This window comes from Limanda limanda, chromosome 21 (genome assembly GCF_963576545.1).
Source record: "Limanda limanda chromosome 21, fLimLim1.1, whole genome shotgun sequence".
In the NCBI taxonomy this organism is placed as follows: domain Eukaryota; kingdom Metazoa; phylum Chordata; class Actinopteri; order Pleuronectiformes; family Pleuronectidae; genus Limanda; species Limanda limanda.
Genome location: NC_083656.1, coordinates 7,203,089 through 7,229,451, shown reverse-complemented (window position 1 = coordinate 7,229,451; position 26,363 = coordinate 7,203,089). Strand labels below are relative to the sequence as shown.

The 26,363-nt window shown below is 41.8% G+C and overlaps 1 protein-coding gene across 2 annotated transcripts; it reads right to left on the bottom strand.

Moving 5' to 3' along the window:
- Positions 1-1,377: 1,377 nt before the first annotated feature.
- On the bottom strand, positions 1,378-25,177 carry ccdc186 (coiled-coil domain-containing protein 186). Of its 2 annotated transcripts, none has more exons than XM_061095085.1 (16): positions 25,084-25,177; positions 22,625-23,636; positions 22,146-22,272; positions 20,685-20,813; positions 18,435-18,647; positions 17,865-17,984; positions 17,038-17,142; positions 16,166-16,264; positions 15,124-15,210; positions 14,893-15,035; positions 13,209-13,464; positions 12,724-12,913; positions 11,620-11,718; positions 11,153-11,381; positions 6,506-6,725; positions 1,378-4,766 (listed from the first exon to the last, which is right to left on the bottom strand). In XM_061095085.1, the coding sequence occupies exons 2-16, from the start codon at positions 23,614-23,616 to the stop codon at positions 4,683-4,685; spliced, it is 3,093 nt and encodes a 1,030-aa protein (XP_060951068.1). In that variant the 5' UTR covers positions 23,617-23,636; positions 25,084-25,177; the 3' UTR covers positions 1,378-4,682. The 2 variants fall into 2 exon arrangements, with proteins under 2 accessions (XP_060951068.1, XP_060951069.1); XM_061095086.1 differs by having other exon boundaries at positions 11,638-11,718.
- Between the last annotated feature and the right edge of the window lie 1,186 nt (positions 25,178-26,363).

Below are 26,363 nucleotides of genomic sequence, written 5' to 3'. Positions count from 1 at the left end.
TCAGTAACCGTTGGCCTGAATTGGATATTTGAACGTGCAGCGAACCTGCTGAGCGCCGCGGTGCCTGAGGACAAAATGAGAAAAGTCACCCATCTGTGACGAGAGAGCACAAGTGGAATAGATGACTTCTTTTCCTGCTAATTTATGTTTCTTTTTTTTGTTGGTGACAGTTAGTGTAGGAGGGTGGGGTGTGTGCGTGGGAAAGAATAATAGAGAAAGCTCATGCATGTGTGCAGAATGACAGGGTGACTATGGGGAGATTGTTCAGAAAAGAGTTTTATTACTCTGGACCCAGAAGAAAGGACATGGTAAGTGCAGTAAATCCTCCATGTGAAGTGGAGCTGAAACAAGACTTGTGAGGATTTGCTGCTCTTCTTTGTGATATCAAAACTGAATGTTTCTCCGTCTTAGACAGTTTAAGACACTGCGAGCACAAGAATTGACTTATTAATACTTAGAATTGCCTCCCTGTGGTTGTACTCCTCTGCCAACCAGTGTACTTTCAGTCTACATACATTTTCTCTCATATGTACTGTGACCTTTGACCTTCGACCAGTGAAATCTAATCAGTTCATCTTTAAATCCAAGTGACCACTGGTCAAAATTTGAGGATATTCCCTAAAGACAGACTTGAGATTTCATGTTCAAGAGGCCGAAAACCACAACCTTGACCACGGAATTTGCCGGAGTTAAAGTCTGCACCAAATTTAAACAGATTCCCTGGAGGTCAAAGTAAGCTTTATATTTGACCTTTGACCACGAAAGTCTAATCTGTTCTTCCTTGATTCCATCTGAACTTTTGAACCAAATCTGTAGAAATTCCCTCGAGATCTTGAGATATCTTATCCACAAGAATAGGACGGAGGGACGGACGCCCTAAGAAACATCCTGTCTCCGCCTGCTGGTCGTCCTCGTCAAGGACGCGTAATAAAAAGGAAATCGTGGTTATTCGCAGCCCTGATGTGAACATTTCCACTTTTCTATTTATACATATTATGAAACTCCAGCGCTCTTGATAAACTAGGTTACTCAGGTAAGAACGATGCCCTGAGCGACATTAAAATGAGGGAAGTTCACCTTTGAGTTCTTCTGCCTTGGACTGAAGTATTCCCATAACGCCGCCTTTAAATCTTCGGAGAGGTTGCCTGGTTGAGTGACAGTGGTGCAGTTATGTGCGTGACCTCCAGCTCTGCTGAAACGGCTGCTTTTTAAGTGCGTCTCCCAGAAACAGTCACTGTGGGAGAGGTTAAATCGCCCCATTACCTGAATCCCTCCTCATTCCACTGTAGCAGAAAAACAGAAACAAGGGGAAAACAGATGTTGGCGTCAACCTCATTATCGTCACGGTTGGAAAAAAGAAACAACAAAACAGTGCCGAACATTCAAGTTCTCTCCTTTTATTCCCTGGAAACACCATAGATATATACAAACATAATCCAGAATCAAGTGTTTTTTAAAAAGATCTCATGATAATTTTACATTATGACATATCTACAAATGTATATAATCACAGTTTGAAACTTCCACAAAAGACAAAAGAGCGAAGAAAGGAAATCATTGCACAGGAGGAAGAAAACAGAGAAAGGAAAAAGGACAAACTTCTCATTTAACGTCACATTTCGACTCTCACACTCTTCATATCCACATGGTTGAGTTTGAATTCATTCGTCTGTACAGTGCTGCGGCGTGCGGCTTTGTTTTCGAGGCTGTGGGAAACACAGGTGTCACACTGAGACTAAAGCAGGAGAAGCGCATTAGCGTACCTCAGAGAATTAGGAGGAAAGAATTAAGGAATCCCATGTGGGTGTTTTGCATAGGTTCTGCACCAGAAACAGGAAAAGAAACAAACTGCTGTGATCTCCACCCCCCCGTGCAGCAGGCAGCTCAGTCGCACAGCTCAGTCGCACTGCTTCAGATGCACATTAACATCCAGATAAGTTTGTTTTCAAAGTAATCAAGCGACACAATAGAGAAAGAAACCTCACGTGATGTTATAAAGTCACAAGAAACTCTGACACTGTAAGTTAGATTTGGTTTTGTTGTTCTCTCTCTGGGCCAAAGGTTGCAGAGCGTCGATATCAAGGGGAGAATCAAGATGTTATCTCAGGGTTTTGCCGTCTGTACGTTTACATACCGAGAACAATCCAACAGGATGAAATAAAAGCAGATGCACATCAAACCCCGAGCGCCCACTGCAGCACCGGGGAGGTTTTTAAGGACTCCGTGACCTCAATCCTGGAAACCTTCATCTCTATTCGCATACTGGGACATTTTAAATTAGCCTCGGGGTGTGAGGGTTGGGATCGGCCTGTAAGCATTCACAGCCTATAAAAGCCGCCGTTCTGATCGGGGTGAGAGAGAGGAGGCTCATCATCTGTGACAGCGACCAGATCAAATCAAGAACCAGGGAAACTTTACCATCGTGGGTTGGTACAAGGTGCAAGGTGCCGGAGCCCCGAACCTTTTCTGCTCTGCGTCTGCGCAAGAAACTTCACGACTGTGAATGTGAAACAGAAGAATTGTTTTATGTGGAGCTGCCGAGCTGCAGGGGAGAGTTCCTGTGGCCCAGATGCAAAATGAGGAGGGAGTGTTTCCCCCGGTGGAAGGACGGTGTGGTGCAAGCCTACAAGGCCTGAGGGCTGAGACATGTACACAAGGGGTGAACACACACACACACACACTAACAGACAGTTGGGACACGTTAACATTCAAACACCAGCACAGTCGCATGCTGCCAATACACAAGCAACAGACACACAAACAGGGAACTGCCACACCAACACATTCAGAACAACAAGGAGAGGAATCAATGGAAGGAACAGCATTGCACTTTGTCCCTGGTTATATTTCTATAGGTTCCATAAACGTTCCTGAGCTACAGCTTGAGTTCCCGGGTTCCACCCCCGTTTCTTCTCCACTTGATTTACTTCAACGCACTCAGTGACACGAGAGAGAAAAATAAAAAGAGGCGACGGAAAGGAATATAACATTTCTTCTGCTCCTCCCCCCCTCCCCCAACAAGATCATATTCTGCACATGCTGCAGAAAAAAATATATGAGTTGACACTAATGACGCCTGCGACAGGAACATTTTATCAGAGCAGATTAAAGTGAGAGAAAAGTGAAAATGTTTTAGATATTCCTCCAGAAATTCTATAAATAAGTTATTTGAGTTGATGATAAAAAAAAAAAAAAAGTCAAATTGAAAACCGATCAGACAACTGGAAATACAATTTCATTTGGACTGGAAATAAATTAGAAAAAAATGAATCACATTCAAGAATGGCCAGACTTCAACCGTGGCGTGATTTTACATTTGTCGTATAATCTTCAAATTTTACACAATTTAAATGCAGGACTCACACGCTCGGCGCAAACATCACAACAATCACAGTTTCATGCTTGGGACCATAGTCTGTATATAAAGACCGACGACATGACCCCTCAACAAGGGTAAGATTCTTGCCTCCTCCGTGTTAGTGGACGGGACATGGACCAAACTGAAAACTCAAAGTCTTTTTCTGTCAATTTAGCTTAGTTCTTATGACACAAATGTATGTTCAAGTTTTAATTGGTTTTAATTATTTATTTGATGCTATAAAAAACATGTTTTCTCGCTTCACGTGAGGCGTGGAAGGAAATAGACACGTCGTCCATCTTTATTTACAGTCTATGGGTTTCAAACGCTTTGATTGGCTGGTGCCTGCGCTGACTCAGGAAAAAAATAAACTCTTGTTAACTTCTACTGCGATTGATCCACAATGCAGTTCCAAGAGGCACCAAGTCGCTCCATTCTAAGTGACTGAGCGGTGTTTACGCTCGAGTCCTGCGTGAGAGTAGTACTCCTCTACACAGTCTCCTTCCTTGGATCGAGCACCGGTGTCACGCACACGAGCGAGTCCGCTGACGTGAGGCACCTTGCCGGGCCAGCTTGGGTAATAAGTGCTGTGCAGAGCAGAAAATGATGAGAAACGATGGCATACAAGGTCCCAGGAGCCGGGAGGGATGTGTTTCCCTCTTCACTGCAGCTGCGTGGTGAAGCTGGAGAAGCAACCTCTCATAAATACATTTGGCTTAGTGGCAGACGGACATCAGGAGAGAAGTGAAGAGCGGATACTGGCCGATGATCGTCTCATGTGAGGTTGCTTAGTGTGGACAGAGCTGTGATGAGAGAAATCTAACTGGGAACAAATTCGGTTTTATGATAGGTCCACCGGCAAATCTGTGTTTAATGTTGTGCGACTATATCCCAGCTAGATTTTGTTTTACATTCATGATTATGGCATCTTGGGTCGATTCATTTTTCAAGGCAGTCGGAGCTGGAACTGGCCTGAATAGTTTGGTCTTGGCACAGCTCAGGGGAGAGGGACGGCCGCCAGAGGAAGATTTGTTGTATTATAGGAGGAAATGGGGGGATGGAACCATGTAGATGGAAGAATTCAAGTAAGTTCAGATATGTTCCACAAGACAGGACAAAAAAAAAAGTCAAAAAACCCAGAGGTTCTCCGAAAAGCAACCTGGGGGTGCTACTGGCACTTCACCACATTCAATTTGCTCCTTCATACGTTGAGGGAATGAGAGAGTTTATGTCTCAAATGCTCAAATGTCGCTGTCCCTTCAAAAAAAAAATGCTGTGTTGGAGATTAGTCGTTTGTTTTCTCTTTCCTCGAGACGTGGTCGCGTCACTTCCTCCTCTCTCCGTCGCCAGGATCTCGCTGCTGTTTTATGAGCTTCTCGATCTCGGCCCCAAGTGTCTGTAGATTCTCCTGTGGACCAGAGAAAAGACTTTTACACTCTGTGACAATGAACTGACAATGAGACGAGCTGTGGCTGCTTCTCTGCTTTTATTTCTACAAGGAAAGAGAAGAAGGAACTTAAAAGTGTGAATGATATTCGTTGGGAGTAAAAATAGTAATTACTAAATAATCATCCACCTCATACACAAAACCTGCTTATCAACAAGTTAAAAATCATCATCGCATTCTCCATCTCAGCGAATGTGAAGCTTTAATTTGGCTCCATCAGTGTTTGGTTCTATTGTCACTTTATTTTGTCCTTGTTGAGGTCGTTTTTTGAATCATTACTTCAGGCTGCCTGTCATTCATCTTTCATCCACCGAAAAGAAAAAGTCGCTGGCAGAAAAACACGCCCACATTCATCGTCCAATTTATGTTATTCACGTAGGCCGACCGAGACAAGTCTGACAGAATAAAGCGTGAACATATTTTTTAAAAGCATCCAACCTGTGTGCACACAGCGAAAAAGAGACAAACATTAAGGAGGCTCTCACAATACACGTTGTCTCAAACTAGGTTTTATTTGTGGGCACATTAGAACGTTAGACGTTTTAATAAATATTTATATTTCCTAGCTTGGTTTCATCTTTATTTAACATTTTTATGTTTATAATCTGCCAATTAGATTAGGGTAGATTCAACTCTATTGTCATTGCACAGTACAAGTACTTATACAACGACATGCAGTTAAGCATCTAACCAGAAGTGCAAAAAAGCAGTAAAAGTGCAGAGTGTGTGCATATTTAAAGTGGAATATGTTAATAAATAAGACATGTACAGTAAGAAATAGATGGGGAATATGAACAGTAATAGGAGGTATGGTGTGATATAAGTACGATGAATACACTATGAGCAAGATAAATATATAAATATATATAAATATGAATACACTATAGGTGGGATAATACAGTAATAAAAAAAGAACAGTCTAGTGCAAATATATCAGTATCAGAAAGTGTTTAACTCCGTAATATCTTTATTGACATGTGTTAGATTGATTCTGAACTGATTCAGTATGTTGACTGTGATGTGAAACTAAGAACGGCTCTTTATCAGTCTGGTGCTTAAGTGCTAGAGAAGCTAGCAGCATCCAGGGATCCCTTCGTCTCCTGGGTGAATGGAGGTGTGAGGCCTTAAAGGAAATGAGCTTAAGATTCAGGATGGGAAAAACCTTACTGAGAATACATCATTATTGTTATGTAAGTATAAGCTGGGGACACTGATACATAATTAAATTCCGCCACAACTACTGGAAGAATTACCAGGGAAGGATAACATTGTGGTTCACATCCAAACAAGGAGGCTCCACTTTCTCAATTGTTACTAGATTTTTCTACGTTTCTGTTCATTTAAACTGGGACTGCTGGGCCTCGGTGGAAGTGTGAAACCCACTGAGAGCCATTCTAGTTCTGTGTCTTGATTTCACAGCGCGTGTGTTGTTATGGTGCCGGCAGCGCCTCGCACACTCACACAGTCAGGTCACATCCGGCTGAGTGACTCCAGAGGTGGAGCATGACACTGGCACATCCAATTAATTATCCACTCATGTCATCAAAGCTTCAACAGTAATGCACTCGCTGCAGATTAAGATGCGATGCCAGCAGCTGCACACCCCCCCCCCCCCCCAGTATCCTCCGAATCGCCCGTGCATGTGTACCAGTTTAATACTTATGGAGGGGGGGAATGATGCCTGCTGGGGGACAGCTTACCTTCAGAGTTATGTTCTTCAGCAGTGTGTCCTCCAACACCGCCTGCAGCTTTCTGTTGATCTCCAGCGACAGATCCAGGGTCAGCCCGCTGTCCGCAGGGTGGGAGGTGTACAGCGAAGCCATGATGCCCCCCCTCCGGCCCAGGTTGGCCTTGTTAATATCCGAGGCTTCCGATGACAGGGCCCCTGTCTCCTCTCTTAGCACATAGCTCTGGATAATTCTGTGGGAATTAAGCAGAGGAAACGAGTCAAACCACGTTCTTTGAGAGAAAAAAAAGGAGGAGAGGAAATGGAATGGGTGCATGCCATCAGCCTGAGACTGTTAAGCAATGAAAATTGAGAAAGTGGGATTCATAGGTGGGAGCATGTAGAGCTCCTACAGAGCAATAAAACCGTTTCCAGCAGCAAAAGCAGCGAACGCTACTGGAATAGTAATTCTACTCGGGTGCCTTATCGAACCTGTGTAAATGGAATACACCCAGTCATAGCAAGAAAGATTATTACTGTACCAGCCAGAGAAGGAAAAGGAAGAGAAGAGGAAAACTCCCAGAGATCAAATGAAATCAAATGATTTGTGTGAAAACTTTGACTGTTATCAAATTGATAAAAAAGTACTATATCCACTAGTTTTCACTTTTTTGCAAACAGATTTTGATTCTGTGTGATAAATATGTACATCTTGCTAAATATAACCTCAAAACCTAGACAAATATTTTGATTGTATATTAGGAGGATTACGCCATCTTCTTTAAAAAACATTTTAGGGTAACTGCAAATACTCGTTGTGGATCTATATATATTTTAGCTTATGTTCTTTTCACAGGCTGTAGTAGCACATTCTGTGGTTTTATTACCTCAGTAGATTTTTGTATGATGTTGTGAAACTGTGTGTGATACCTGCTTTTTCATTAGATTCCTACAAGACGATGTCATCTTACCCCTTGACAAAACATTAAGCTCCGTTACCTCGCTCAATGCATGTATATTAGTATTTTGAGGATTCTCTGGCTATAAGCGGCTGCAAATGCATCCGTGCTCTCAATTCTCTCCTCAGCTGTTCAGTGTGTGTGCAGGTAAAAGAGGGCTGTGCACTGTCCTTCCGAAAAGGTCAACAATCTCTTAGGATCAATATTTTAAACCTGTTGTCAACCCGGCTGTGTACCAGAAGCACTAACCCGAAACGGCAACAACACTCAGCCCCCTATCGGCTTTGTTTAGTTCAAATTGAGGGTGCGTCTGCGGGTGTTTTATTTTAAAGAACTGTAACTGCACGGAGAGCTCAGAGCAGAGGGATGTTCGTGACGTTAAGTGAGATTCTGCAAAAAGATTCCAACTCAGTAATAGAAGTTTTTCTAAACAGAGGCAGACAACGGCCTGACTTCTAAAGCTGAAAGATTCTCATTAGAAGATTCTCAAGGGAACAAGTGAAGGGAAGATTCACAGGAGGTGAATAGTAACAACTGAGAATTCTAGCAAAACTTCTAATACTACTACTAGTACTACTACTACTACTGCAGTCACTATTACTACAAAATGAAAATGAATGAAAAAGCAGTTAGTGTACTACATCCTTTAAGGGGAATACCCTTTCTGTTATAGCTTTGATTCTTCATATTTAGCATATAGTTCTGCTCAGAGCAAATACACATATTCACATTATTCTGTCTTTAAATGTTAAACACAATTTGTTTTTCCATGGAGCAGTCATTGTCGCTGGCAACCAAGTGACTGGTAAATAAGGAAACTGCTATTTAACTATTCCTCTAATGAACTGTAAAATATCTGTTTTTTTTTGACAAAGCAATATACTCTGAGGGTCCTTCTAGTTTCACCTTAAATAATGATATTACATGTAATGAATCATAAAAACAATTTTAACATGCATTTTTTATGTTTATGCCAGTTTCTTACTTGCTCCTTTCTGTCTTTCACAGAAGTCAACACAACACATAGACTTAAAGTGTATGGTGCAATGAAAGCAAAGAGGCCTATGGTGCAAAAAAATTAAATTAAAAAAACACAACAGAAGCAGCCGACACAAAGTGTTCTCATTCACACGCACACAAACACCTGGGTTTGCACACACAGGAAATGAGACTTACCTCTGACTAGACTTGCAAGGGTCCGTTATTTTGGACCCCAGCTCCATCGCGACAGTGTTTAGTAAAAAAACAAAAAAAGTGACAGAAATCAAAACGATGTGGCCACATGTTGTGCTGAATGGCATGCACAGGTAGGCGGGGGGATACAGGGGAGTATTAGTGAGTGACAAGTCTTGTTTCCGCCCCCCCCAGTTGACAGTGCAAGCTATGAGGGTAGCAGGTCAAGCATGCATGAAGTGATGGTGGCAATGGGCGCAGCTCTAGGACATGTTGTGTCAGAGCAAACTACAGAGACTAGTCATTCAACCTTTTTTAAACCTCCTGACAGGAAGAGTAGCTACAGAGAAAATACACAACACACTGTGGTGAGAGGAAGATTAATCTGAAACAATCATCGAAGCAATTTTATATCTAAATTGCCAAAGCCACTTGTTTAAAAGATAATTATGTGCATCATATTTTGCAGCAACATGTAACACTGCACCTGCTCTTTTAATGTGGATAGTTATGAACAGTGTGGCAGTGGAACAACCTTGAAAGGATCCATCTTATTATACTTTAACAGCAGGTGTGGATCCTCAGCAGCCTGCACGAGATTTTAAATGGCCTTGATTTGCAGCTAGTTACCTTTGATGTCAACCTGAGCAGAGTGAAAATGGACAATCTGCAAATAAATGGCCGTCTTCACCTGAACAGAACGACTGCTCCTGCTTTGTTCGCATCTGCTTTGCATCAGCGTTATTTTAATTAAATTCACAGGATTGGACCGTTTAGACTTAATGATCAAAATAAGCAGGTGTTGTTGTTGAAGGACAGACATCATTGCCCTGCTGCTATTTCTGCATTTTTTCTTTAGCTCATTTACTTCAAATTGCAATTTCAGTGTGAAGCCAACGACCCGTGTTGGACTTCGTAGCAGCGGGTGAACATGCCACTTTGGAAAACAGGATGAGAAATACCAAGAGGTGACTTAGACTCCACAATGTATTAACATAGTAGTATACTGATGCAATCGTTATCAGTCAGTGAGCACACGGATGCATTACACTGTCATCTCACAAGTGTGGTATGGATGTGCAAACGCAAATTAAAAATTATAATTAAATGTTTAATTATTTTCTTCCACTATCTGTCCCACTACGCTTCTGCTTCCATAACTCTTCAAGCTTACAGGTACAGTAGCTTAAGCTGGCCAGTGTTCACCAGGCTGTCCTGGAGGGATAGGGACAGAAAGGCAAAAAGGACAAATTCACTTCTCACAGCTGCATTCGGCGAAGAGCAACACCCCCCGCTAAGATTTTTACAGAGCTAATTATATCCCGGCAACCGTGGGATTCGTCCTCAATTTTAACTCTTGAATGTAGGTTGAGGTTAATGGATTGAATCCAAGTGAACAGCTGGGAAATAAATGAGAAGAGGGAGAGACGTGATTGGAGCGTTGTTGATATCATCTGGTTACAAGAGCCATTGGGATGCTAAACTTTAACCAAATGTACGGAGGGATCTTGACTAATCAATGAATAAGATTTCATTAATTTGAGTGGAAAGTCTTAAATCCTTTTGGCTCAACGAGATGGTTTTATCTCCATAACTCACTTCATCCCAGCATAGGGAGGAACGATCCACTTATAAACCCGCACATGAAGTGCAGTGATTAAAATACACCAAACGTCCTTCACTCCGCCTCTTTAGTTTACGTGATTAATATGGATGTAACATTGTTAAAGATCCATACTGAGGCATTGCCCCCCCCACACCTCGACTTGACTATAAATAGCTCTGAGTGAAGTTTGTCACAAAACAGAAGTGCAATGTTTGCAGGTGTTGGAATTCAGAGAGGAGAGAGACGAAGAAGAAGAAGAAGATGAAGAGGGTGGGGAGCCTTAAACTGTCTTTTTCAGCATAAACTGTCTGTCAAGGTCAGGAGCGGAGGTGCAGCGTGTCTGAATATGTGCTGAAGTACAAAGAAAATGCGTAGACACAAATATGACCCTATAGTATCTGCAATAGACAGTTCTAGATAGTGCTTATAGATGTAGAACATGAGTTTGTTTGAACATAACTTCAGGGAATTGCTCTCTCCCGGTGTGTTATCACATGGGGTGTTTTCTTGAAGGTGACATAATTTGTGAGAGAACAAGAACTCACAGGATGTTTGAGGGTAACTTGTATATAAACCATTTAGTGCTTGAACTTTCTAAGAGTAAGGAAAGAGCAGTTCCTCACAGCATTCTCTTTTTTTACTTTTCTAGCGATTGCACAAGTGCTGATATGCTGACAAGCTTTAGTACAACTGCATTAAGACTACTAGGCTGTAACTTTAAAACTGCTGTCGGGTCTGGAACTGTGGCAGGTATGTGATGTCGGAGAGCTTTTGCAATGTGTGTTGGAAATTTCCAAAGATGATTCAACCACAAGGTTTGTTTGAGAGTAAACCAGGATCCACAGCATCAGAACAATCTGAGCACCATGCATTCTAATCGTCAACCTGCCCGAGGTTCCCTCCACCTCTCCCTGCTCCCTCTCCTTTGGCCCGTGCCACTCACTTGGTCTTTCTGCGGATCTCTTCCACCAGCTGCTTGATGTGATCTTCCATGAACTCAATTTTTTCCTGCTTGCGAGCCAGTGATTTCTGCAGACGGACAATGCGCTCCACAAGCACCGCCTTGTCCACCTCTGGGAAGCTGTCCACGACCACAACTGAAGGACCCGACTGGCTCTCTGGCGACCGCTCTTCGACGCTACCGCTCCCCCCGTGACGTGCGTTCAAAGAGCCTGGGGAAAGGAGGGGATGGCCACAGGAGTTCAAAACTTGTAAGTTATGTGACGACTCGCTGTAAAGTATGTGAATTTTTCCATAAACTAAAGAAGAAATATAAATATTACCATTTCCCTTCGTTATCATGAATTATGTAAATAAAAAATACCTTCTTTAGAGGGTGATTCATCCCACCACCACTATTGAAAAACAAAGCCTTAAATGGTAATACTACTGTCTGTGTTAAATACTAACCAAATCCAGGAGCAGTACCTGAGGAACTAGAGCGACTGCCCATACTGCCGGCATCCCTGTCGCAGCGTCCGTTCTCTACCTGCTCCATTCTCTTATGGGCTGTAGAAGAAAAGAGTGGAAACTGTCAAAAAGAGAAACTAATACCAATACACCTGTGTTATATACTATAAGAAATTGACAATTGAATATAAAAAAATTAGGGTATGAAACGGAGGCATTTACTTTGGAGGCTAAATCCTTTCCTGATTAATTACTCTAAATGGATTATCGGAGCAGAAACATTTTATATTGTACCTTTAACTTAGTTTCCACACGAGCTGGGACTGACAGCTGGGACCCACTGGGGAGTATGACTTTGAAAATGTTCTGCGGTCGAGCAAAAATTAACTACGTATGACATTTTTTCGAACAAATTACTGTTGGCAGACGCAGTGAAAGTCACAGCTCTGCATCACTGCTTGAGTTTGAAGGCGTCCACCTGAGTAAATGTGACGCAGGTTGATTTTGAAGAAGAGCGTCTGCTCAGCAAACCTTTCATGCATTTAAAAAGGCTTGAAAATGACTGTACTTTAGTCATGAAGTGTAATTGCAACACTGATGATTGACAACAGGCTCCTCAAAGGAAAAGGTTCCTTGCTCATTTCAGGTAAAAGGGAAAATCTTGTGCATACAAAATGATTCTTTAATGTTACTGCGTGTGCCCAGAGACCAAAGAAGAGGAAGGTGGCTCAAAGGATAATCCTGACATCAGGGGAATATTAGCTTTCTATCTGTACATTCCCATCTCCCTCGTTTCTTTATCACATTACACTTTCTCCTCTTAATCTGCATCTGACCTGACTTTGAATCCCCCAGTCTCTCAGCCAAGCCGTTCCGAATTATCAAGATAAATGTCAGAGTAAAGTGAAAGTAGATTGATGTATGCATAGATACATGGATGATGTGAACACAATTTCTACTTTGTCAAAGCTGCGGTTTAATGGTAATGACAACCCTGTGTCTTACATGCAATTTCAAATAAAATCGAATTCGTACTAACTCAGCCTCTGGGTTTGGTCTTTTCTGTGAATTTTTTTTTAAACATATGACTGACGGCTTCCTGACCTTGTGTTAGTTGTTTTGTCAGGTCCTTTATGCTGGCAGTTTGTTTCCTTTTCTGTGTCACCAGCTCGTCTCTGAGCTCATCGACTCTGGTTTTTAGCCGGGACACCTCGGCCTGCAGCGCTGTCCGCTCCTCCTGCAGGCCCTGCACCTCCTGCTGCCGCAGCGACTCCTCCTGTTTCAGCTGCCGCGACTGCACGATAAATACAGAAATGAGATTTAACTGAAGAAATGACGGCATATATTATTTTCAGCTCTTCTCCTGAACGCCAAACCAGGAAATATCACTATTCATGGACACTGTGCGCTCTAGGACAGACAAGTCATATTTTTTTAATGAGACCACTGTGACTTACTGGCAGTTTTCAGTACAGTATTCTTGCAGTCATATTTTAGTGAACTGTGTTGATCTGTTAATCAGCTGAGCTTCATCATACATCAACTCTATATCTATCCCCCACCCCCGTGTGCACCCTGAGTTCCCCGACCTTGTCATCGAGCAGCCTTCTGGTCTCCTCCAGCTGTGCTTGGAGCTCTGTGAAGCTGCTGGTGAGCTGGTCCAGCTGACACTGCAGTGCGTTGCTCTCTGACTGGAGCTGGGCGTTCTTGCTGCTCAGTTTCTCGGTGAAGCCCAGTAGCTCCGCCTCGCGCTCCCTGCTGCCTTGCACATCGCGCTGGAGGTCAGTCATCTGGCTGGTGAGGCTTTCCACTTCTTCACGCAGAGACGTGATCTCCTGTTTGTCTCTGTGTGACCCAAAACCCAAAATAAATTTACCAGATGTTAAGAAAGTCACATTAAATGGACATTAACAACACGTTTCCCTGTCAGTGCCGTGCACTTACTGGGAATTATCCATGAGAATTAGATGTTTGTTATCCTTTTCATTATTTGTAAATAATACAAAATTTTTACTGCTCATGTATTCATTAAGATCACTCAAGTGGATAAAAACAAGCCACAGTCACTGAAGTTGTCGACGGACCAAAGAAGTTTTGCAACCAAGTTTTTTTCTTTTCTTGCCAACAACAAAAAATATTGGTGCTTGTGGTGGAAAAAAGAATCCCTGCTGGTCAGAAATACAGCCAAAAAAAGTAGAGACGTTTTTGCAGGAATCAATTTGGGTCGGTGCCGCCTGCTTATGGCATCCTGGCACACACACAGAGCAGCATTTCAATAAGTGAAAAGGTTTCTCTATCAAGTCACATGCTCATGGACAGCACAGCCACAAACCCACAGAGATCCCAAGTCCCTCACTGTCCTGTGAGCTAAATCCAACTCTGGCCTATCTTTGAAAAGGGACAAGAACTATATAACAACCTGCAGCGTTCTGTCATAACCAGAAATGACTGAATGTTGATATTTAAGTCATGGATTGAAACACGCCAGGGAGTTATGAAAAATGCGGAATGATCTTGTCAAGACTTAAATGCTGAAAATGTTGTTTTACTGCCTGTGCAAGTTTTGCAGTTCAGCCACAGGATCCCACTGTGTGTATTTACACATATTCATTTATTGCTGATGTGAGCAGCTAGTTTTGTCCTGTGAAAGGACCATGTACGATTCCTCTCGTCTGTCCTAAAAAGGCTACTGGGACTAAGTAAGAAAAATGTTTTAGAGCTTGACTGTCACATTTCTGTATTGTCAAGTTGTAGTCCGGATGCTCGAGCCCACAGCTCTCTCAACATGTCTGGACTGTGATTTCATCGCTGTGGAAACCACAAGATGTGGAGATTCATCACTGGAGCATTATGAATAATGGAAACGTTAAACAAACAACTCAAGGCATCTGGTTATCAGATTACAGTGTGTGAGTTTTATTCATACTTAGATTCAAAGCAAGCTAAAGCTGTACTCATCTAATGTAGCACACTCGCTTCGAGGGAAATTACAAGTGTCACTTGTTGCCGTGGAAAATAAAGCATAAAATCAGTTTCCTCTAGTGTGTTATATATGTTATTCTATGCATGGACAAATTCTGCAAAGTTAAAAAGCCATAATATGCAGTAAAGGGACAGAAAATACTACTCTACTTATCAGGAGATATTGGTTATGCAGAACTGTCCTATGGTGCGTATTGATTTTGCTCATCAGTGTGTACTGTTTCATTTATTGCTGCACGTGTGTTTGTGTATGCTTGAGCTTCTACATGATCAGTGTGAGAGTGTGTGTACCGTTGCTGCTGGTCCTGGAGAGCAGCGATCTCGTCCATCTTCTCTTTCTGGCGGCCGAGCTCTGCTTTCTGCCGGTTGATGATCTCCCTGTACTTGCTCAGCTCGTCCTCCCAGCGCGGACGCTCGTCCTCTAAACATTTTAACTGCACAACGACACCCACAAATTGAAAAATGTGCTGATATCGTACACAGACACACACAGGGGTTCAAGCACTTCTCTGTGAGACAAACCTTGGTGCGTAAAGTCGTGAGCTCATCCATGCCCTCTTTGTAACTCCTCTTCAGGTCGTCCAGCTCTTTGGCCTTCACTCTGTGTACCTGCAGCATGCATCAAGGAATATGTTAGATACATATCCACAATTATACATTTTACATATGAGAGGTCACTAAACCTGTAAATCCATTTTTAAAAAGGACTGAAAAGGTTTCTTCTCTGGAAAGTCCAAATGATGACCAAGATTTAATCCAGATCAGTGTTTTTTTACATCAACTTAAACCTCCATCACATTTAATGGAACAAATTACTTTCTGAAAATCTTACAGTAGCATCGTTTTACTGTAGACGCAATTCCTAGCAATCCAACAGTTGAATTCATTAAGTTATTTTGCTTACGCACTCATTAAGCATGTGAAAACAAAGCTGAATAATGCTTCATGTCATGTTTTTGAACGAAGCCATTAACTGGTACGGTCGCTAGTCAACTTTTCCAAGAAGCCATTAGCAGCCTGGCGTATCCACGACAACATATAATGAAATAGAAGATGCCTGCAAATTCACCAGACTGTGGAAAGATGGCGACAAAGGCCTGAGGTCTTCTGGGTAGTTGTTAAAATACACGGCATCGTATTGATTATTTCTAGGCCACTTATTTTTAAAGTGCCATTTCCCCTCAGAAGGGGGCAGACAGAAAAACAGGTCACTGTGTTTGGAGTGAGTCCATGTGTGTTCCTGTGTGCACGAGTGTGTGCCTGCAGAGCCAGTTCCTTACTCATTCCTAGTTAAGGCAATTACATCTCTCGCACTGATGGAAACAGCGGAAAATACACTATTTTACTAGAAGACCTGGCATCAACACCACAAATACAAATCTGAATAATATAGTATAAAAACTAATAGAAACACAGTTCACACCAAGCAAGAATGCAAACTCCTTGTATTTTAGTGGACATGATGAAAGCAAACAGCCGTCAGCTGGCACGCGGAAGTGGGTGTTTGAATGAATGTGTGTACGCGAGTGAGAAAGTGTTTGTTTGTGTGCACAGTGGTTGTCACCTCTAATTGGTCTGTTTGTTCCTGCCTGTGTTTCTCCAGCTCTCCCTTGGTCGCTCTTAGTTTAGCATCCAGTTCGTTGGACTTGAGCTCCTCCGATTCCTGGGAAACAGGAAAAAAACGTAAGAAAAATTAAAACGATGGAGAGAATGCATTGACTGAAACGACAGAAGAAAGAGAGGTTGACATATGGAGGAGGCTAGCTGAAAAGATACGACTCAGGGAAGAGTAAGCAAATGATTATAATGAGAAACGGTGTCACAATTGGCTGGTTTCAATTATATTCAACTTTTTCATTAGCTACAAATACCTTTAAATATGCAGATAATAAAATAATGTTTATTTAAAATTCTGTCACACAATTTAGTTTTTGGGGAGTCGTTTTATCTGGTTTATTGTTGTGATGTTCACTTATATGATTTTTTGTATATGCATCCCAACCCAAGAGAGAAAAGTTATGCAGCTCTTTACTACCATCATAAGGTACAAATGAAAACTGCCATTCTCCTGAAACAGAATCAGGCCTGTTCGAAGTTCTGATTTGCACAGTTAATCAAAATCTGTTCAGTTTCCAACTTAAAAATCCAGTTCCTGTATGTGAAAGCAGACACAGCTGAATATATAACACGTGCAACTGATACATGTTCAGTTAACTCATTTCTTTCATCAATTGTTTGATCATTTGGAATTAAGATCATCGATTGCAGGCCTGTTTTTATACAAGTACACAAATGCATCCATTTTGCCCTCATCCCTTCAATAGACATAAAAACCCTGATATGCAGTTTTATCCTTGGGGCACAGATCTCCTTTTTTGTTTTCCTTGCTCCTTCCTCGAAAGCAAACCTAATACTTCTGTGTCATATATCACACACCTGGTAGGTTCGGATCATGTCCTGGCAGTTCTTGCGGATCTGTTCGGTCTCCTCTTTGGCCTGAGCCAACTTTGACGTGGTCTCTCTTAGTTTGTCTTTCGTTTCCTGCACATAGGTGGACATAAGCATGCTCTTGTATTTATAACATTCACTTTAATACAAAGCCTGTGCTGTATCAGCCGGTTTGTGAAGGGTAGAGTTCTTCTCGAGCAGATGTATGCAAACATGTACAGACAGAATGATTTATACACACATCCACCATCCAGACAACCACAAAGAGAAACATTAGCAGCTCAGCTCCTGTGGCCTCGGTTTATAGTTGTGTACTCGCTTTGGGGCGGTTAAAAATAAAACCATTATGTTGTAATAGACATTTTCAAAAATAGCACCAGAGTAAATGATGATTTTCTTGCAGGGTCATTACTGGACTGTTTTCACCTCATTTCATTTCATTCCTGAATAATAATAAAAAAAACATCTAATCATTTTTTTTTTATGGGGAGGCTGCAGATAATATGACTGAAGGGGGATGGCATTTGTGTCGTTGAAATGGTTCGCAGTTACGTGTTTGACAAACAAAAGGCTCGGTAAATGAAGAAAATAGACACGAAGCAGGAAATTTACTGTGACCTTACAAGCGGAAATGTTATGTGTGTGTTCACTGTAAACTAGAGCTGCAGCGGCTTTATGAAGCCAAACATATCAGCTATGTTAATGCACATTTGATTAAAATTTGTATGCAGCATGTCCTCGTGTTCAATCCCATCCAAAGCAAATACAGTGCTCTCTTCTCAAACTAAGTTTAAAAACTGACACTGTTCCGTTACCTTGTGTGCATCCGCCTCACTCTTTAATTTGTTCTGGGCCCATTTGACCTTGATAAGATGGGAGTTGATCTCCTCCTTCAACTTTTCCACCTCTCGAGTCACCCTGCCGACTTCTCCTTCCTGAAAAGACAGAGACAGACGGGTGAAGCAGGTACAATACGGGACGGCCAATAGCTTTTTGGCTGCACTGAGACACTTATTTAATAAATATTCACACAACTTTTACAAGCCCCAAGAAGGTCATAAAAAGTGCAGCTGAACATAAAAATGAATTACAGCAAGTATGACTTTTAAATATTAAGTACAAACTAATAAATGGGAAAGGTCATTGATGTTTCCTTATGCTACATTATGCTAATTTCAATAAACTGAATACATACAGGACACTGCAATAAGTTCAGACACTTCGAAACAATGGTTTACTAACTTTGTACTCTGTAGAAATGTTTGGTTTTTGTCAGATATTGTCTTTTAAGCTAAATGCACATACAACCTGTAGGCAGAGCGGTTACTGAGTCTTTATGTCCTTATTGTAGCAGTTTTTGAAATCACTCTTAGCACAGAACTTACCTTTGCATCATACAGCTGCTGCAGCCGGCCTTTGTCCTGAGCCAGCTGGTTTCCCCGGAGCGCCTGGCGGTCCACCTCCTTGGTGGCCTCCCTCAGCCTCTTCTCCAAACTCTCCTTATCCCGTCTCAGGTCCAGGGCCTCTTTCTCCCCCCGCACATATTTCATCACCATGGTCTCCTTCTCTTGACGTGCCTCATCGCATTTCCTGTTCGTCTGAGACAGTTGTTTAGACGATGATTTAGGTTAATGACATTTCCAACAATTCGGTCACTGAGCTGCTCATACTGAACAAAGTGATTTCCCCTCAGGAATCCCTAAAAGGAGATGGCTGGGGGAAAACATTTTAGGTCTCCTCTACTTAGCATGTTGACAGATTCAACCTGGACTGGTGCAAGTGATAAAACAAGCACACATGGACTGGATTTCAGTCTGGATGGAAGACTAAACTGCTGACTTTTTCTGTAATTGTCAGCTCATCCACCTTTTTCCAAACAAGGTTGATTTGCCTTTACATGGCAGCAATGATACAGTTTCAATTCTCTGTTGCCTTATTTCACTGCGAACATATAATAATAGTATTTCAGCCAGACTTTCTCAATCCCATGTTTTGCAGTTTTTCATGTTAACTACAGCTGTGAGAAACAATAGTTGTCATCATCAATTAATCTGCTAATTATTTTCTTAATTAATAAATTATTTTTATGCGTAAATGAACTAAATTATCCGTACAAGATGACATATTGTTAAAATACAAAGCACGACCAAAATCCAATATATTGACACAAATAAACACAAATTACATAGAGAGGTATATATTGCTTATTTTCACAATAAAACACTGCCAATCAATTAGAGATGATGTCCTTGATCATTTCTCCATTTTAAGACCAAGCGCCACACTGATACACTTGCTGAACGGGCTCTTTACTCTAAGTCTGGTGGTTCATTCATTGGTTTCCCTACTCGTCTCACACCTGTGTGTTCATTCCTCATCCCATTGAGATGCACATGTACCAGATTTTCTCACTTTGTCAAGATATGACAGGGGAGAACAGTTTTATCCTGTGCTCAACCTTTTCAAACAGCTCGCTCTTACAAGGAAGGAGAAACTGTACCAACGCTTAAAACATAAGCTGTGTGTGTGTTCTTGGTTTTTAAGAACATAGATGTAGGACATGATGTGTATTTTAAATAAAAACAATAAATCAAAAAGAGCTAAGGTTGCGTCGATTAAATAACATGACCGAACGGTTCAAACCACTGGGGCGAAAGCTGATTAGGACTGGGTCAGCGTCTTATTACAAGGGAGGACTGATAAATGGGTCGGTCCAGAAAGGGACGACTGAGTGCAGAATCTACCTCAGACTGTTCACTGAACGGTGAAATTAAAAATTGTGAAGTGTGACAAAACTGTCAAGATGAAAATACTATACGTGGCTTAAAGCAGGTGGGTAAAGGAGGAAAAATGTGCTCTCCTGCACTATTCGCTTAACAGGTGATTAAATCTGCAATAACAGGAGTTTGGTGTGCAAGGATCTCGACTGTTCAGCTGCTGGCTTTGTAAAAACATATTTTATATTTTATATATTTGAGCTTTTTCAGAGTAAGCAATCATTTTTATCTGAAGATGAAGACAACATTTTGTTTTGTCTCTGGCAGAGTTGTATTGATGGATATGTATTAACTGTTTGTATCAGCCCTCTTATATTGATAAAGTACTTTATACACATGTATTGATGTTTCATGAGCTGTGGATGATGAAGAGTGCAAAGTGCTGCGTTGTGGTTTGAAATATGTCTGCAGTGGTTTTCATCAGCTCTGATCGGCAGGGACGGAAACATGAGACCTGGGTGAATGTTCTAATATTTAAATATAAATAGCCATGAACATTTGCATACTCATTGTTTTTTACATCTTGGAAACAACGTGTCATTCAAGATACAACACAGGCAAGACAGCGAGGAGAGAGAGCTTCTCAGTTTCATTTGCTTTTGTGACAACGAACATGACTCACTCGGGGGGGCGGAATAAAATAAGTCAAACTCCTCTACTGGGAATGGGGAAAGAGGGAAGAGCCTTATAACCTTATATAATGGGTTCACCCGCAATTAAAATAATCCTGACACCTGCTATTGTCCTAGGCTTAAATGGAACAAGACCAGACACGCAAATAAATGCCACACTGGGGCAAAACTATGTTGCATGACAAGCTTATCAGAGAGTCGCAAAGTATTCAGGTCCCAGTTGTACCTGTTCTAGTCGGTAGGCCATCTCCTTCTGCATCTGCTGGAGGGCAGCCTTAGCAGCCTGGTCCTGGTGAATGAGTTTCTCCCGTGACTCCTTCAGTTCTCTGAGTAGCTCCTCCACCCTGCCTTCCAACTGCAGAAACAGGGAGTAGAGCGTGTAAACAACGTGTTGGGCAACTTCTAAGCCTGGGACACACCTGGGCTGACTTGCTACACAGGATGACACCAGACAGAACGTGCTGGAGGCTAAATGAAATGAGACAGAAATACATGTGACGAAGATCTTGTACCTTTTTTTGTCTCAAATATGATCAGTGTTGATCTGATTGTTTTGTGTTACACTGGTTACATTACAAGGTTTCTTGGTCTAACACATTTAAAATATAAAGCCCACATCTAGTCCTAGAAAATGAATGAAATGGATCCAAGCATACATAGAGCGAATGTAATGAAAATTCCTCCAACGACCTTTTGCTTGCACAATGCTTAAACAAATGCGGTTACCAAGAAAGCAAGAATCAATTATCGTTCCATCTATAGCAACAGCGTTGCTAGACGAGCCCCGATGAATAGAGCACTTGAGTGAGTGTTATATTGGGAGCTTTTCTATGTAAAGGGTATGAGACACAAACACAAAAAGACATAAGGTGTTAAAAAATACAGAATTTTTGTATTGAGATTTTGGAGAGCTATTAAAATCAAAGGAAAGGTAAAACATAGATTTCCCCAAAGTAATACAGACTTTGATGCCTGTGTTGTCTTTGAATGCTCGTCATCAGGACTCAATGTCCGCTCTTCTCTCGGTACAGATTGCTTTGTTTGACTTCCCTAATTACCAGCCACACAGAGCTAGACTGCAGATTTAATTGAATTGGAGCGAAGCTGCGTTTGGTGCTGCTACACATCGTTTATTCTCTGGTTTTGTCCTTCAATTGAACAATAGTCAGCACTGGCTTCAGTCCAGCATTTCTCTAGCAAGAATACCCATATAAAAAAGGGATAATTTCTTCATTTGACCAACAGAATAGTCTTTTTTTCTAATTAAAAAATGTATGTTATGTTTGATCTGTTTCTGAGATGATGAAATAGTGAATTAAAACATGATTGTTTTAAAAATTACAAAGTCACTGATCTGCTGTTAAACCCTTAATCTAATTAGCAATCTGCATTTGCATGAAGGAGGCCGCTGTAAACTGCTTTTATACACATCTTCCTTCATCCCATAATAGCCGCCCCTAACATTAAACAGTACACTGACAAGATTTAAGGCGTTTTCAGAAGTAAAAATCTGGTACAGACAGGGGGTCAAGACAAAACATTGCATTGGAGCACTTCCTTCCTGATGAAAACCAAAGCAAAAGGATTTTCCATTGTCTTGAGAAAATCTATTGACAATAACAACAAAGCCCATTTGGACCACAGGACACACACATAACATGAGCAGACAGCAGAGAATGAAACCAACCTTTTTAATGATGGCCATGTGTTGCTTTTCTGTCTCCGCCCTCTTTTTCAGCTCTTCCTTCATGTTGTCCTTCTCTGAACAGATACCCAGGATCAGCTCTTGATGTCTTTTGTTGTCCTCAAGCAGCCTATACACACAAACGCACCACACACACAAATAAGCACACAATACCAATTCAGGTCAAGTCCACACAAAGCACTGAAGAATTTAGACTCTTGTTAATCAGGGCAGAAGCCGGAGCAGGATAGGAAAGGTATGTGGGTTATTCTGTTTCAATTATCCAAAGTCCAGTTTCATTATTATAAAACACGCACTGTTACGACTGTAAATTACAATTATTCTTGTGCTTCATAGACACTTTTAAGATGTGTATTGTTGAACTAAAAGGAAAAATAATTAGTAAGTAGGTTAATCTCTTGTTAATCTGGCCCATTACAATGTAATGTGTAAAATTATGGGTTTAGAAAACAGCACATTACCTCTTAATAGCTTTCTCCTGTTGTGCATACTTGTACTGGATACACTTCTCAAAGACCATCATGCAGTCCTCCTGGTCTGTGGGGAGCCCATTGACAGGTGAGCTGCCCTTTCTCTTGCTTCCACTTTCACCCTCAGGCAGCTGACAATCCAAAAGCTCGGACTCCAGCTCATCCAGCAGTGACTCCTGTGACAGCGAACGCTGGATTTGGGAAATAAGCTTCCGGCTGCAATCGGTGTCATACGGGCTCGACGAGGGCGCTGAGGTGTTGGCACTGGTTTGCGGACTGGAAGCAAGTGATGAGCTGACTGTGTCTGAACTGGGGGTTGAGGGGCCATTTGAGATCCCAGATGTGGTAGCGGAGTCAGTAGGGGAGCTTTTGGAAGTGCTTTGGACAGAAGAGGGTGATGGACTCTCGGCTGAACCATCATCCTCATCAGCAGGCGATGGCTCACTGGAGCAATTTGTAACCACGACTGATGGCTGCTCTTTGCAGTTCTGAGTTGTGGCTTGAAGGACGTCAGCTTCATCAAAAGTCAATAAGGTTTCTGTTATGCCTTCAAGAACTGGGGGAGGGTTTTCTACCACATTGTCTAAAGAGGTGCCGAGGGCAACCAACGCTCCACCAGTCTCATCTGAAAATAAAGATATCCCTTCTTCCATAGAATCTGTAATGTTATGACAACCAGTGTCAGCATATGTCTCACTCCCCTCAGATTGTTCCTGACTGCAAGGTAGAGTTTCCACCTCTGTCTTTGTGTCAGTCTCAACATATGTAGTGCTCTTGATTAATTCCCTTTCAGTCTGTGCTTCGTCTTCTGCCTGACTGTACATTTCTGAATCATCTGCACCGTTGTGATTTATTTGCTCCTCATTTTCTACGTTGGTTGTGCCGTTGTTGAGCTGATCCACAGGGGGAGATCCCTCAGACACACATTCGTTCTCTAATCCTTCCATGATGTGAGCGTCTGAAGCAGGACCAGGCTGATCCATGGTCCCTCCTTAGGTTAAATCTGTCAGAGAGGAAGAAGGGAGAGAACGAGAGCTGAGTGAAAGCAAAGACTGATGAGCGGTTTGTGTTTTCATAGACTATGACGACTGTTTCCCTGTGACAACCAATAGAGCAGGTTTGTGCTATCTGCATATTGTGTCTTCCTGGTCAAAGGGTAAAGTCATGGCCTTGCATTGAGCCGGGAAGAACTATGACGCTGCTAGCTATAAACTCTATATTTCCTTGTGTTTGTTTTCTGGTGATTGGCAAGTTTACCTGTAAATACAAGACACATAACTGGAAGGCATACCGAACAGACGAAGGCAAACTCACACACACTGGGAGGTGTGTACCTGTCAATACCTGACGTAGTTCCCCTTGTAGGCGTGTGGTGCAGATAGGTATTCATGATTATTACACAGCCTCTAGTTAAAGTCAAAATGTCAGCTACTGCTACAACACATCCAGGTAGATGTTTGACTATATTACTATAGAAATAGAGTTTATCTTAACCAATTTGAAAAATCTGAATTCTTACAAAGGTTATTATGATAAAATTCAGTTCACTTTATTTAAGAGAAGCGGAGAAAATGCTAAAACTATGGAATAAAATGATCAAGAAAGAAGCTCCGCTTTGGATCATTTACACATTATTCCCCTGGCTCTGTCAACATTTACTGAGGTATTCATTTCTGAGATGACTGTCATAAAAAACGTCACACACCTTTCTGCATTATTGTCCTGACAGCTGATCTGTGGCGGCCGAGGGCCCTTCCTATGTTTCCTGATCCAAAGGAACCAACCCCCTTTTCTCATTCAATCCCAGCTGCACCCTTCCCCTCACATTTCAAACCTTAAAACAAATCCTGGAAACCTTCTTCTTCTTCGTGTCGTTCCATTGTGATAATGACACAAAGCGAAAATACAGAAACAATAGTCCAGCTTTTTCTCTAAGCAGTGGAAACAGTTACAACGCGTGTAATAGCAGTGATGCCCTTGCGACAGGTGTCATAGCACAACACTGACCTGGCTCGTCACCGTAATAACACTAAACACATTAACTATAACACAACCTCAATGCACCATGTGTAAAGGATGTGTGATCTTCCCAGTTGTATTCATTGCTGCTTTATTAGCTCTTGGGTTCATTTAGATTAATGCAAAGCCGACTTTAGCTCGCTAGCTGCTGGGTTAGGGTTAGGGTTAAACGCGGTATTCAGTGTAAAACGTAGCACACCCTTTAGACAAATAAACACAGCGAGCTAACATCGGGTGGATCAAGTGTCTCGGCTGATAAACCGCAGGCTGACATGTTGAATGGAGCCGCCGCTGGTCAAGCTAACGCTGGCGAGAAAGAGAGAGAGGCGTTAGCTAGCTACAAGTACACCGAGGCTAACGCGGCTAACGGCTAGCAGCTAACGCAAAAAACAACAACAACCAGAGTGAAGGAGGGAAGTGGCTCCACTTACCGGGGGAGGAAGAGCCATGCTGCGGGTTGAATGCGAAGCGACGACCGGAGCGAAGGAGAAGTTCAGGCGGTCGCCGTGCCTCCAGCTGACGGCCACAACACGTCACTGCGATATGACACATCAACAAAGATGGCCGCCGCAGCGAAACACGACGAGGCGACGCGAGCCAATGGGAGGCTGAGGGAGGAGTGACGTAATCGGGAAGTCGACAGGAACACACCCCTCCAACTTGTCGTTTATTAAATACACACACACACACACACACACACACACACACACACACACACACACACACACACACACACACACACACACACACACACACACACACACACACACACACACACACACACACACACACACACACATTGAATACTGTCAATTGTTTAAAGTTATGCAGCACTAAATAAATCCTACTTTAATGAATGATCTGTTTTGTTGCAGCTGTGTTCAACTGTATTCTCTCTCTCTCTCTCTCTCTCTCTCTCTCTCTCTATATATATATATATATAAGGCAAAAGAATATTATCGTTTTGAATTTCAATGAATGATTTGTTTTATTGTGTGTCATTAACTGCAATGGCTGAGTTTATCGATAGCTGACGATTGTTTTAAACAGTTTTTGGTTTATTTTCCACATTTATTGTTTGCGGCTGAAATAAGATAAGATAAAGTAAGCGAATCCTTTATTAGTCCCACAATGGGGGAAATCTGCAATAGTACAGCAACAAGGGTCAAAAATAGGCATCAGTAGGTAATCATAAGTTACATGCAATACTTAAGTGTAGGTATAATAATACTTAAGTGTAAGGAAATAGAAAAAGTATAGAAAAATATGGAATAAAGACAAAGATGTACAGTGTGAGCATATGTTCAGTGAATGGATGAACATGAACCATTGTATTGCACATATATCAGGGATCCAGTACCCAAAGCACATATAAACACTTTATTAGTTTATTTATTTATGTTAGAACATTTTATTTCCTTTATCACTTTCACTTAATTAATTCCCTCACTATTTTCTACGGTCTTAATAATTGTAAATAGACTTTATAAGTGAAAAAAAAATTATCAAAATAAAATTGAACCACCTCTCATCCCGTCCTGACGTTTCCACCTGTCTGCCATTGACTCTACTGCGCATGCGTGCCACATTCCGTTCCCTATTCCCCGTCAGCACGTGCGTTCAGGTAAAGTACGAACTGCGCAAAACACACCCCAAAAAAAATGAAAATCCATATTTTTTCCATATTCTTGATTTGTGTTGTACACTTGTA